Source organism: Littorina saxatilis, linkage group LG7 (genome assembly GCF_037325665.1).
Source record: "Littorina saxatilis isolate snail1 linkage group LG7, US_GU_Lsax_2.0, whole genome shotgun sequence".
NCBI classification, from domain to species: Eukaryota; Metazoa; Mollusca; class Gastropoda; order Littorinimorpha; family Littorinidae; genus Littorina; species Littorina saxatilis.
Genome location: NC_090251.1, coordinates 46,508,936 through 46,521,728, shown reverse-complemented (window position 1 = coordinate 46,521,728; position 12,793 = coordinate 46,508,936). Strand labels below are relative to the sequence as shown.

At 42.6% G+C, this 12,793-nt stretch overlaps 1 protein-coding gene across 1 annotated transcript in view; it reads right to left on the bottom strand.

Moving 5' to 3' along the window:
- Positions 1–2,459: 2,459 nt before the first annotated feature.
- Positions 2,460–12,793, bottom strand: part of LOC138971610 (2-hydroxyacyl-CoA lyase 2-like) — a 37,468-nt gene continuing 27,134 nt past the window's right edge. Inside the window, exons 11-16 of the mRNA XM_070344378.1 lie at positions 11,368–11,462; positions 10,472–10,626; positions 9,799–9,936; positions 8,545–8,719; positions 7,633–7,731; positions 2,460–5,038 (exon numbers count right to left, since the gene is read on the bottom strand). Coding sequence (XP_070200479.1) covers positions 4,853–5,038; positions 7,633–7,731; positions 8,545–8,719; positions 9,799–9,936; positions 10,472–10,626; positions 11,368–11,462 — 848 coding nt within the window. The 3' untranslated portion in view covers positions 2,460–4,852. The remainder of the gene's footprint in view (positions 5,039–7,632; positions 7,732–8,544; positions 8,720–9,798; positions 9,937–10,471; positions 10,627–11,367; positions 11,463–12,793) is intronic.

The window sequence follows — 12,793 nt, the reverse complement described above, 5'->3', positions numbered from 1 at the left end:
ACACTGATTCTCAGTGAAGATCTCCCGCAGTGGGGCACTGCGGTTATGAAATTAAAGGCCCCTCCTGTTTTTGGAACCGCAGGAGCTTTCTAGTTTGCTGTTAGGTAGATTTTTGGTTCCTCTTTCCTGTCATGCTCTCTTTTTCTTCATGAATTCTTTTCTTTTTTCTGCCTTCTTGCTCATTCACCTGTATTTTTTCCAAAAATCTCTTCTCTTGCCACTTGTCTCGCGATTCATGTATAGTTTAATCTGTTAGTGTTCTGATGTAAGTCCAGCAGTAGATAGGTTAAGCCTATTTTAACATACTGGAAACTGGTAATCTTCCAGTAGGTATTAATTTAGTTTTACTAAAGCCTGCTGGGACACAAGTAATGGGTTAGTGCATTTGTAAACAGGAATCGCTTGACAAGTGGCCCCCTTCATCCCCCCCTTCCTCGTCCTGATATGGCTCTGCGTAGTCGGCTGGACGTTAAGCAACAAATAAACAAACAAACAAACAAACAGTGAAGATCTGATCGTTGCAGAGTTTCCCCATGTGCTTTCAAGCTTTCAGAAAAAATGGCGTTGATGTTCAATGAAGATCTGTGCATTTTTAGATATTTCCGATGTTCTTTCAAGTTGACGCTGCCTTATTATTACAGAGCATAAAGGCAATCGTTGCTGCTATATGATGTAACATGCTTATCAGCCTTACCATCTAATGTTGAAAAGACGGGTGAGATTGTGTTTTATGAAAGTGACATATTTGGTGAATGTCTCTTTGGTGATGAGAGAGCTGAACAACAACGAAGTAGTAAAATTTGCCATATTCAACATCAATACTAAATTGCCTTGGTGTACAGGGTGACCCAAAATGAGTGCAACCCATAAAAGTACTCACAACTGCTACAAATGTGAATGGATTGAGTTTATTTTTTTTAACACACATCAACGTAAGATGATAACAATTAAGTTCTGAAAGTTGGAGTCATTTCGGTTGGGTGGTCCACATGTTAGCGACGTTGAAGGATATGCTCCAAATGTCCACCGCGTTGAATGTGCCGTGCAAAATTGTCCACCACGCGGACAGGCGCAGTGGCGTGGTGGTAAGACGTCGGTCTCCTAATCGGGAGGTCGTGAGTTCGAATCCCGGTCGCTGCCGCCTGGTGGGTTAAGAGTGGAGATTTTTCCGATCTCCCAGGTCAACTTATGTGCAGACCTGCTAGTGTCTTAACACCCTTCGTGTGTATACACAAGCACAAGACCAAGTGCGCACGGAAAAGATCCTGTAATCCATGTCGGAGTTCGTTGGGTTATGGAAACACAGAAATAACCAGCATGCCTACTCAACGAAAGCGGATTGAAGCTGACTATGCTCTCAGAGTATAGTGTGGGGAGCCCAAATGGGCAAACGAGCTCACACGTCACCAGAAAATTCTGGAACGCTGAAGAAGAAGTCCACCACGCGGACACACTCTGCCCCTGGAATCCTCCTGATCTGTGTTGTTATTGCAGCTTTCAAGTCCATGATTGTCTGGGGGTTGTCCTCATAGACGTGGTCTTTCAAATAACCCCACAAATAGAAATCGGGGGGTTAAGGTCAGGTGGACAATTTTGCACGGCGCATTCAGGAGTGTCTCCGTCAACGCGGTGGACATTTGGAGCATATCCTTCAATGTCGCTGACATGTGGACCACCTAACCGAAATGACTCCAACTTTCAGAACTTAATTGTTATCATCTTACGTTGATGTGTGTTAAAAATAAACTCAATCCATTCACATTTGTAGCAGTTGTGAGTACTTTTATGGGTTGCACTCATTTTGGGTCACCCTGTACTACAGTCACGTCTTCTTTTCAGACCCAAGTTTCTCACATTTTCTGTTAATTAACATATGTAAATTTATCTGCATGATTATTTTAGGTGCTACAAATGTGAATGGATTGAGTTTATTTTTAACACACATCAACGTTAGATGATAACAATTAAGTTCTGAAAGTTGGAGTTGCGATACGATAACGACAGCGGAACTCCCCTTTAAGACCTAGACAAAGTTATCGTATCATTTTGCAGTTGGCAGGAGGACGTTTTGTCTCAAGTGTATGTGAGAGTTATATTGTTTGGTGGTTCATTTCAATCTGAAAAATGTGGATATGTCATATCTACCACAATCTTTTCACGAACAACAATGACATGCTTAACGAGAGTGATAGCACAACAGAAATGTTTTTGCATTGCTCATTTGCTAAGGTGAGAACTTTGGAATAGTGCCTGTTCTTTTTGTTGTTCAAGAATTACTATCAGAATAATGTGAAGTGTGGCCTTTGCTGATCTAGCAGAACTACTTAGGCGCATGGGTGCAATAATGTTCAAGTTGGCAATGTAAAAGTTATTGGTGCTGCTTTTTCTGTATGACTATGACGAAACACATATGTTAAAAAAGCTTTTTCTGCCAGAAATATTTGACTTTTTTTTTACAGTAGATCAAACTTAAGAAATTTGTTTCCTGTGTTCTTTCTTCACCTCAACAATCTATTTTGTCCATTTGAATGTTTCAAGGTTGTCTGGATGTACCAGCTTTAAGACAAGAAATATGTGTATTTTAGTATGCAACTAGTTACTGTACAAGTCTGCACAATACACTGCCATTCCCAGTGCAATGATTTTCAAAGCATGAACATTTGTTGTTGCTTGACATTAAGCGCAAAAAGGCTGTTTTTTGTTGTTGACCTTTTAGTGGCTAGGTGGCATGTTATTTAAGTTATCATATTATTTTTTTGTAATTGCATACTGTTGGTGCCAGAAGTTGAAAACCTTGCACAAGAAGTGTGATTTATTTAAGTGGTTTTAGAGTTCTTTCTTTATTTGGTGTTTAACGTCGTTTTCAACCATTCAAGGTTATATCGCGACGGGGAAAGGGGGGGGGATGGGATAGAGCCACTTGTCAATTGTTTCTTGTTCACAAAAGCACTAATCAAAAAATTGCTCCAGGGGCTTGCAACGTAGTACAATATATGACCTTACTGGAAGAATGCAAGTTTCCAGTACAAAGGACTTAACATTTCTTACATACTGCTTGACTAAAATCTTTACAAACATTGACTATATTCTATACAAAAAACACTTAACAAGGGTAAAAGGAGAAACAGAATCCGTTAGTCGCCTCTTACGACATGCTGGGGAGCATCGGGTAAATTCTTCCCCCTAACCCGCGGGGGGTGGTTTTAGAGTTATTTTTAATTCATATTACTTCAAGAAATACAATACATGTACTGCGATTCATCTGAAAATGACTTATGAGTGCGCATCAGTCACCAAGATATATAATGTTCAGTTAGTTCATTGCCTTAAGTATTTGTATGCATGTCTATTTCAATCAAAAGGATGTGCAAACAGCATGTTCATGCATCTTGAATACTGGACATGTAACTACCAAGACTGTGCCCTGTAACTAACTTCAAAAGTTGTCGAAGATCAAAGTTGACTCATATTTCTCTTTTTTTTAAGATTAGTTTTCATGTCACAGTTGAAAGTCATGAAAAAAGAAAGCAATTATTCAGTTCATGGCTGTGGCATAGTGGCTTTCTTTGAGTGTGAATGTGTATGTATCTGCATGTACGTATGTATGTCTCTGCATGTATGTTGTTGTGTGCTGAGTGAATCCTTGGAAATACCCAAAATTCAGATAGCAGGGGAATGGGATGATGACTATCTCTCTCTACGTAGTGGCACGAACAGTTGTCGAAATTCAGGATAAAAGTTGAAAAACTACCGATTCTGTACTCGCCAACACAAGAACAAGACACACAAAAATCAGCAAAGTCAGCATCTGGAATTCTGCCTACAGTGGAACCCCTCTTTTAAGACTACCTCCCTTTTTAAGACCTGATTTTCTGTTTATTGAGGATCTTCAAAGGGGAGTTTCACTGTTTCTGGATGTGCTGTTTCACTCATTTGTTGATTACTCTGTCCTTTTCCTGTGGAATTAACAGTCAGTCAGGTATGAGACTTTTCCACCATTCTGAAAGCTCCAGAGATAATTCTTGAGATCACCATCACCAAATTGCAAACTTTTGCATATTTGTTCAAAAATGTTGAAGGGGTTGAAGGGGGGGGAATGGTTTCAGGATTAAAATTTCATGATCTTATTCCTGGTGGTGGTTTGCTCGGAGTGCTGTACACATAAAATAACACATAACAGCAATTGTGCACAATCCAGCTTTTATCAGCACAGGCAAATCCGATTGTGTAAGTTACTAGAAAAGTACAAAGATATTGGTTTTGGTTCAAAACTGGTCCACAAACACAAATTTGAGCGGTGCAGCTTGTCACATGGTTAAAGCTCACATTTCAATGAGTCAAAATATTAACAATCACGGATGCATGATTATAAAAAGAAAACACATTTTTAACAAATCTTTAGATAATATGTACAAGTTTTCATTGGCATTTTAGAGTACAGTATGCTGATGTTATGGGGTATTTTTTTTTGCTTTTTTTTTAATACCAAAATTCTACCATCACAATATTTGTTCAGGTGTGTTGCAGAAACACTTAAAAAGTTCAAAAACTGCATGAAAATATACCCTCTCCCCACATACCCTCTCTCCTCAACCCCCTCCCTCCCCCCCCCCCCCCCCCTGTCCTGTAGACTCAAAATATTTTGCAATCAAATTGCATGAACAGATTATAGGTATTTTCCAAAACTGCATCCAGCCAATCTCTCCTTCACACAAACTTTGCGCTGCCAGGTACAATTTGATCAAAACACATCAGGAAAATCTCAGTCAAATCACATCATATATAACCAGAAAAGTATCACACAAAATGCCTACTTCGAAGGCCTCTCGCTGTTTCAAACATGAAGGGAATCTCACACCGAAATGCTACCCTCGCGGAAATTAGTTTTGCCAATGAGCACGTTGACAAGAACGCTGTTTCCTTTGCGATACTCTTGCAGGGCCTGCTTCAAAACGTCCTCGGTTTTGTCCTCGTTGGTACGATCCAGTCTCAAGCCTGTTCCACCGTATCCCCGTGCTACATCCTCATAGTCGGTAAACTGAAAAAAATGAAAAAGAGAAACATTTAGGAACTATGACTCCTGGGCACCAAGCTCTGGGAACCCGCTGCCCAACTGCAGAAGACTGCGGACTTCATGGCAGCCACCGACCTGAAGACATGACGGCCATGAATATCAAACGCAGAAGAAGAAGAAAGAACTATGACTAAAATATGTTCATGCTTCTGGTAGAAACCCTTTCAGTTTTCATGGCATCATTACTGAAAAGGAGCATTCCTCAAAGACAAGTGCTGGTATTCATGGCATCATTACTGAAAAGGAGCATTCCTCAAAGACAAGTGCTGGTATTCATGGCATCATTACTGAAAAGGAGCATTTCTAAAGACAAGTGCTGGTATTCATGGCATCATTACTGAAAAGGAGCATTTCTAAAGACAAGTGCTGGTATTCATGGCATCATTACTGAAAAGGAGCATTCCTCAGAGACAAGTGCTGGTATTCATGGCATCATTACTGAAAAGGAGCATTTCTAAAGACAAGTGCTGGTATTCATGGCATCATTACTGAAAAGGAGCATTTCTAAAGACAAGTGCTGGGATTCATGGCATCATTACTGAAAAGGAGCATTCCTCAGAGACAAGTGCTGGTATTCATGGCATCATTACTGAAAAGGAGCATTCCTCAGAGACAAGTGCTGGTATTCATGGGTCAAATGTTGGCTAAAATGACACAGCCAGCAGTAAAATAAGAGTATAAGTAAAACACTGAACTTCAAAACGCTGCTGAGTCTGAAAGGTAAGACTGATCAACATCCAGGTCACAGAGGAACAAGATGTTAAGAGCTAGGGACTACAGTGGAACCACCTTTTCAAGATCCTCCAAAATCGTATAACCATCAGGGCTTACATGGGACCAAGTCTTAACCCTTACACTGGTGCAATTCTGTAACACATGTTACATAGCCACTGGTGAAGTAACAGAGAGAAAAATAAAGAAAAACGGTCATATAGGTTTTCACATCCATGGGAGGTAATTGGAACCGACCAAACAGACTGAGCCAGTAGCGCGACACATGTCGTGACAATCAGGTGACAGTATACGTAAAGTAGCGCGACATATGTCGTGACAACCAGGTGACAGTATACGTAAAGTAGGGCGACATATGTCGTGACAACCAGGTGACAGTCTACGTAAAGTAGCGTGACATATGTCGTGACAACCAGGTGACAGTATACGTAAAGTAGCGCGACAACCAACCTAAGGGTTAACATGGACGTAAATGTACACAAGTTATTAACAGAAAACCTGACAAAGTAAGGTCTTAAAAAGAAGATCTAAAAAAGGGGAGTCTTAAAAGGCGGGTTCCAGTTCCACTGTACGAACACTTTCTGTCAAGTTTTGTGAGGATAGTGACCATCTCTCTCTCATTGCTTCACTTTTTCCCTCCCTCAACATGGGTACCCAGTTTCATTTTCATTTTTAATTTTTCAAATTCGGGTCACTTCCTCCTAATGGAAAGTTAGCAACAACAGAGTCGCGCTACCCAGGTGTATGTGTGTTTAGGTGTAATCAGCCACCTGCACGTATGGCAGAATGGTGACACAGGCTGGAACATGGAACCGTCTCTGAGTCTGAGCATACAGTTGACCCGTCCCGGCCCAGATTCAACCCTAGGATCACAAGTCCAGTGCTCTACCAACTTAGCTACCGGGCCCCCAGCTGGCCGATCTGGTGAGAGCTTACAAAACCCAGTGATTTGCGCATGAAACAAATGGTGATCGACAATGTGCTACAGACACATGCTCTAACCACTACGCTGATCTGGCTCTTGTATGCTAAGGCTTAACTTGGAACGTCAACAAAATCAACAAAATAGATTGCCTCTACGATAGTACCCGCTATTACGAGCTAGTCGTGTGACAGAGAGTTTTCTTGCACACGAGACTGTAGATGTTTCACGACGGCTTTAGCCGGAGTGAAACAGCAGCAGTCGAGTGTGCAAGAAAACTCTCTGTCACACGACTAGCTCGTAATGGCGATTATGTCTCACAGCTTCAACAGAGGAGAGAACAAACACATTTTGCGTACTCACGCTTGATAAACCTAAACACAGGAGCAGCCATTGTGGAGAGATCTACTTTTTGACGAAAGTGACCGAACAACTATAAATGACGTCTCGGTATATGTGAATGACGTCACAGTCATCGTCACAGTCTGTATCTTTTGAAGCATCGCAATCTTCATGACGTCTTTCTGTGTCTGCATCCGCGAAATGTTTGTTCTTTCCGGGATCTTTGTCATCTATGTTCATAACTCTGTCCTTCTAGATTCAGACTAACAGGCCTCCTGAGCGAGCCACTTTCCAAGGGCAGCTAAATTCGCGTATGGAAACAGTACTGTCGTCTGGGATGCCGTTTTCAGTATTCTCAGCGTTGAATAATTTGTAAAGAGAAGAAACGATAACAGCAGGAGAAATAAAAGTCGTGTGTGCATTTTGGGGTTTTTGGAGGGACAATTTCGAGTTTGAATCCGTTCTTGCACATGCTCCAAAGCGTGTAACATACAATCTTGCACACGTTTGCTTTAGTAGTGGCAAAGAAGGAAAGCGTGTGACATTGTAAAATGTTACTCACTGCCAGATCACAGGCCACACTGCTGCCAAAGAGGGGCACCTGCTCGCGTGCGATTTGTGTCCATCCAGCATCATTCCCCACCAAAGCTAGAACCGGTGTCTGCAAGAGAATTGACCATACTGAGCATTTCAAAGACTGGATGACTTAAAGGGATACTATTGATCTGACCATTTGGGGGGAGTTTCTGGTGAAACTGACCATCTGGGGGGAGTTTCTGGTGAAACTGACCAATCTGGGGGGAGTTTCTGGTGAAGCTGACCATTTGGGGGGAGTTTCTGGTGAAACTGACCAATCTGGGGGGAGTTTCTGGTGAAGCTGACCATTTGGGGGGAGTTTCTGGTGAAACTGACCATTTGGGGGGAGTTTCTGGTGAAACTGACCAATCTGGGGAATCCACTGTACCTTACTTTAGACGCACACAGGACGATTTGCTTGAAAACACACCACCAAATATGGTAATTGAGTAAATCAAAGTGAGTAAATGCGCTTCCTACCTTGTGTCCAGTAAAAGTGTCAAACTCTGCATCTCTGTATCCCAATGAACCGTCCTCCTAGATGATCCAGACCTCAGCGTCAGGGCGACACAGCTTGGTTCCCCCTTGCTACCAACCCCCTCTACCCTTTTCACACCTCCCATCTCTCCCAAATCCCTATATTTTACAGAGACTCTCTCCCACCTTGTGCCTAGTGAAGGTTTCAAACTCTGCAACGCTGTATCCCAATGAACCGTCCTCCTAGATGATCCAGACCTCAGCGTCAGGGCGACACAGCTTGGCCCCCCCTTGCTACCAACCCCCCACCCTCCATCTCTCCCAAACACAAACACACACATAAACACACACACACACCCTAACACCCCTTGCCACTAACACCGCACTACCCCTCACACCTCCAATCTCTCCCAGATCCCACCTTGTGCCTGGTGAAGGTGTCAAACTCTGCAACGCTGTATCCAAGTGAACCGTCTCCATAGATGATCCAGACCTCAGCATCAGGGCGAGACAGCTTGGCGCCCAGAGCGAAGCCACCTCCCACACCCAGCGTTCCGAACGCACCAGGGTCCAGCCAGCACAGTGGTCCTCTTGGCCTGAGAGAGTTCAAACAGAGACAGGTCAGTCACACACACACATGCACGCACACACACACACACACACAAACACAAACACACACACACACACACACACACACACACATGGGCGGGGAAATAGCTCAGTCGATAGCAGCGCTGGCTTCAAAACCACTTGTCGCTATCAGTGTGGGTTCGATCCCCACGTTTGGTGAGGGATTTATTTCCCAGAATCAACTTTGTGCACTCTCCTCGATGTCTGAACACCCCCGTGTGCAAACGATAAAGAACCCAAGTTCACAGCAAAAGTCTCAGGGCTTGGAAACATGAATACAGGTATGCAGGACAAATAAATGGGTAGCACCGTACTGTATGGCAGCTGGCTTTCCCCAGAGTGAAAGCAACCCACCAGTCTATGTAAATCTTATCCTTATAGTGTCATTTTTGTAAACGAAAGAGAGACACAATATTTCATTATCTCTGGGAATGCGAGTGCGTGCAGACTTTTGGGAATGCGTTTGTCAATTGCCTAAGGGAGAAATGTGTAAATTGTACCCCACTTGCTTTGAACCCTACTCTTGTACTGTTTGGCAATGACAATAAGACAAAAGTCGACAAAGGTTTTTCATACATATTATTAATTGCCAAGTTTTTTGTTTATAAATGTAGACTTGCTAAAGTCCAACCAACTCTCAACATGTACTTCAGAGAACTTGCATATGTACACAAAATAGACAAACAAGTACATCAGATTACAATGAGTTCTGACAAATACATTCATAAGTGGGCTGCGTACACAGATCTGATACAAGAGTAACTGCACACACTTTCCTGCTTTTGTATACCTAAAAACACTTTATTTTCTGCCATTGTATACATAAGGTGTTTTTGTTAATGTCACAATGTTCTGAATTGCCTTTCCCGTACTGTGAACCTACCAATACATGAATGTAACCTTTTCTGAATAAAAAAATAGTGAAGAAAAGAAAAAAATTCTTATCCTTACACACACCCACATACACAGGACGAGTTGCTACCGCACCTGAGAACTTATTTATACCCTGAACTTACCTGAGAATTTCTTTACGTCCTGAACTTACCTGAGAATGTAGGCAGCCGTGGCCACAAAGTCGCCACCATCGGCCACAAGAATGGTGTTGTCCGACAGAAGTTCCTCCACCGTGTGAAGAACCTTCAGGGGGTTCAGGTTGGTGTCTGTCACCTCCTCTGCCTTCAGACTGCAATCAAAACGGCTGTGCAATGATTAATTCAGACCTCAATGGGCAAACGCCATAAGTGTCGCTGAGATCTGACAATACCATTTGGTTTGACAACGTTTGACGGGCTTCTTCTTTCCCTTCGACATATGTGTCCTATAAGATGAAAATATCCTATATCGTTTGGGGCCTGGGTAGCTCAGGTGGTAGAGCACTGGACTTGTGATCGTAAGGTCGCTGGTTCGAATCCGGGCCGGGACGGACACGGGTCAACTTTACGTGCAGACCCAGAGACGATATCCATCTTCCACCCCCGTGTCACCACAGTGGCACGTAAAAGACCTCGGTCATTCTGCCATAAGTGCAAATGGCTAATACCACCTAAACACGCATACACTTGTGTATCTCATCTAAAGTCGGGTTCAAACCCGGGAACATGCCTCTAATGGCTTTGCCGTGAGGGCGTAAAACTTGAATTTCTCTCGTACACTGTTTACTGTTAACGTTCACATCCCTTAGAATCTTGGGCGACAGGGACAAAGGACTCTACAATCACCTGTTTTTCTTCTCCTTCTCCTCGTCCCTGTTACGAAGGAGCTCAAGCCAGTCTTTGTCGCACTGGTATCCCGCAAGCCCTTTGGCGATGGACACCATAGTGCCGCCCACGTCAGCCTGAACCGCTACTGTCGGTTTCCAGAACATGTCAGAGTTCTGAAACATTCACGTCATGGTGTCTCTGATGAAATGTCGTGCGTAACATTGGTACTCAAATCACTTAATCAGGTTGGTAACTGTACATCACCGAACACAATTATCCTACTGCTCTGCCGTTGACCAATATTCTTACCATCTTTTTATATTGATAGTGCATCAATGAGCACTTTGCTGTGTCCAGCGATGTTATACTGGCGAGTCATTGGTTGACTTAAGTTGTTGGGCAAAGGTAAGCAGTGGTTACGTTTTGCATCTGCATGTTTTGTTCCCTTTAGTAGTCTATCCGTTTCAACTTAATTTTCTTCTTTTTTTTTAAAATATAAAGCTTTCTGTTTGTCACCGTCTTTGTCTGTTTTAGTGCTGCCTGCCCCAGTTTACAGACACTGACCTTCTTACCCGGGGTCAATGATCGAGTTTTACCAATGAGACCGACTCCTTTGATGTTTGAGAGGAAACTCTGCCAGGGTGATAGTAGCAGAAGCATGCACATCACAAGAGAGGGAGTGTTATGTTTCTTTGTATAGCGATGTGGATACATGTGTACTGGTCTTTTGCCTTACATAAGGCGATACCGGTCAATAGGACGCAGGGGTTCAAGCTGATGAAAAAAGTTGCGCCTTGTAGTCCCAAAAGTACGGTAAATTTACTGACACTATAAAGAGAAAGTCTAAAAAAATCAGGTCTTAATGTAAAGGTAGCTGTAGAATGGAGGGTTTCATAACAGAGGTTGCACTGTACCTTGAAAAGCTGATCCTTGTCTCTGTTGATGGCGATGATCTTGGACTTGCGACTCAAGGTGCGACCATAGCCAAGGCGGAAATCACACACAGCTCCTGAAAACCACACAGTACAATGGGCTAACTTCTGCTTATATTCATTGTCTGTTTGCTTTTGTTCTTTCGTCTGTTTCGTTTGTGAATTGTTACATCTGTCATTCTTCTCTCTGTTCTATTGTCTGTCTTCTTTTTTTTCTGTTTTGTGTGTTGCCTGAAGAAGACCCTGGGGTTGAAACGTCGCAGTTCACACGTGAGTACAGTATCTTTGGTCTTTTTACACCCCCGGTATAGGGGTGTGTATAGGTTTCGGTCGATGTGTTTGTTTGTTTGTTTGTTTGTTTGTTTGTGTGTTTGTGTTCGCATATAGATCTCAAGAATGAACGGACCGATCGTCACCAAACTTGGTGAACAGGTTCTATACATTCCTGAGACGGTCCTTACAAAAATTGGGACCAGTCAAACACACGGTTAGGGAGTTATTGGTGGATTAAGATTCTACAAGGACTTATAGAGGGACATCTTAATGGTCAAAGGGAAATAACCATTCTCACTCAGTCACTGCCACCAACTGAGAAGGTTATTTCCCTTTGACGGGGGTGTTTTTCCTACCTCGGAGGAATTTCTTGTTATTTATCGCTCTCACAAGCAGTCACCATTGTCGTTCTGCTTTGGGTTTTTTGTTCAAACTTGCATTCATGTCAGTCTTGCCAGCTGTACGCTGAATGAACTTCAACTAAGAAAGCGTGCAGCTTGCCATTTCGAATCATTTGTACATGTACTTTATTCCCTATTTCGTTCAAGAACAGATCGCAAAAGTCTTATGGTCTGAAGTTTCAACGGACAAATTCGTTCTTTCAATAGCAAGCAAGGTCCATCATACAAACTACAAAAACACTATGCCTGTGCAAGAATACACAATTAAATCCCAATTCTCCTTCCTTTTATCTTCCAAAAATCGAAAGAGACCCTGAATTTTCTCGAATATTTTAATGGAATCCAGACAATCTGCAGATATGACCCGACTTGTTGCTGCTAGCTTTCTACTGGGAGGAAGTGATCCAAATGTCCCAGCATTGAGTTCATTGAGTAAATGAAATAAAATTAAATCAGTAAATTACAAAATTTTATAAGTAAATTTTAATTTAATTAATATACTTACCCAACTCACATATAGCAATTAACTCTAGTTCAGTGCTGGTTACGCTGTACGCGTCCCCTTGGTAACAAGGGAGACCACTCTAAAAAAGAGAGTGACCAATCCCATAAGGCCAGACCAACTACCGGTCCGACTTCCGTATGCGTGCGCATACGCCGCCATTTGTATCATTCCATCGAAGCCCAACTCACTCCCTTTTTTAGTCCCAAATACCACCACAGCGGGGAGGCGG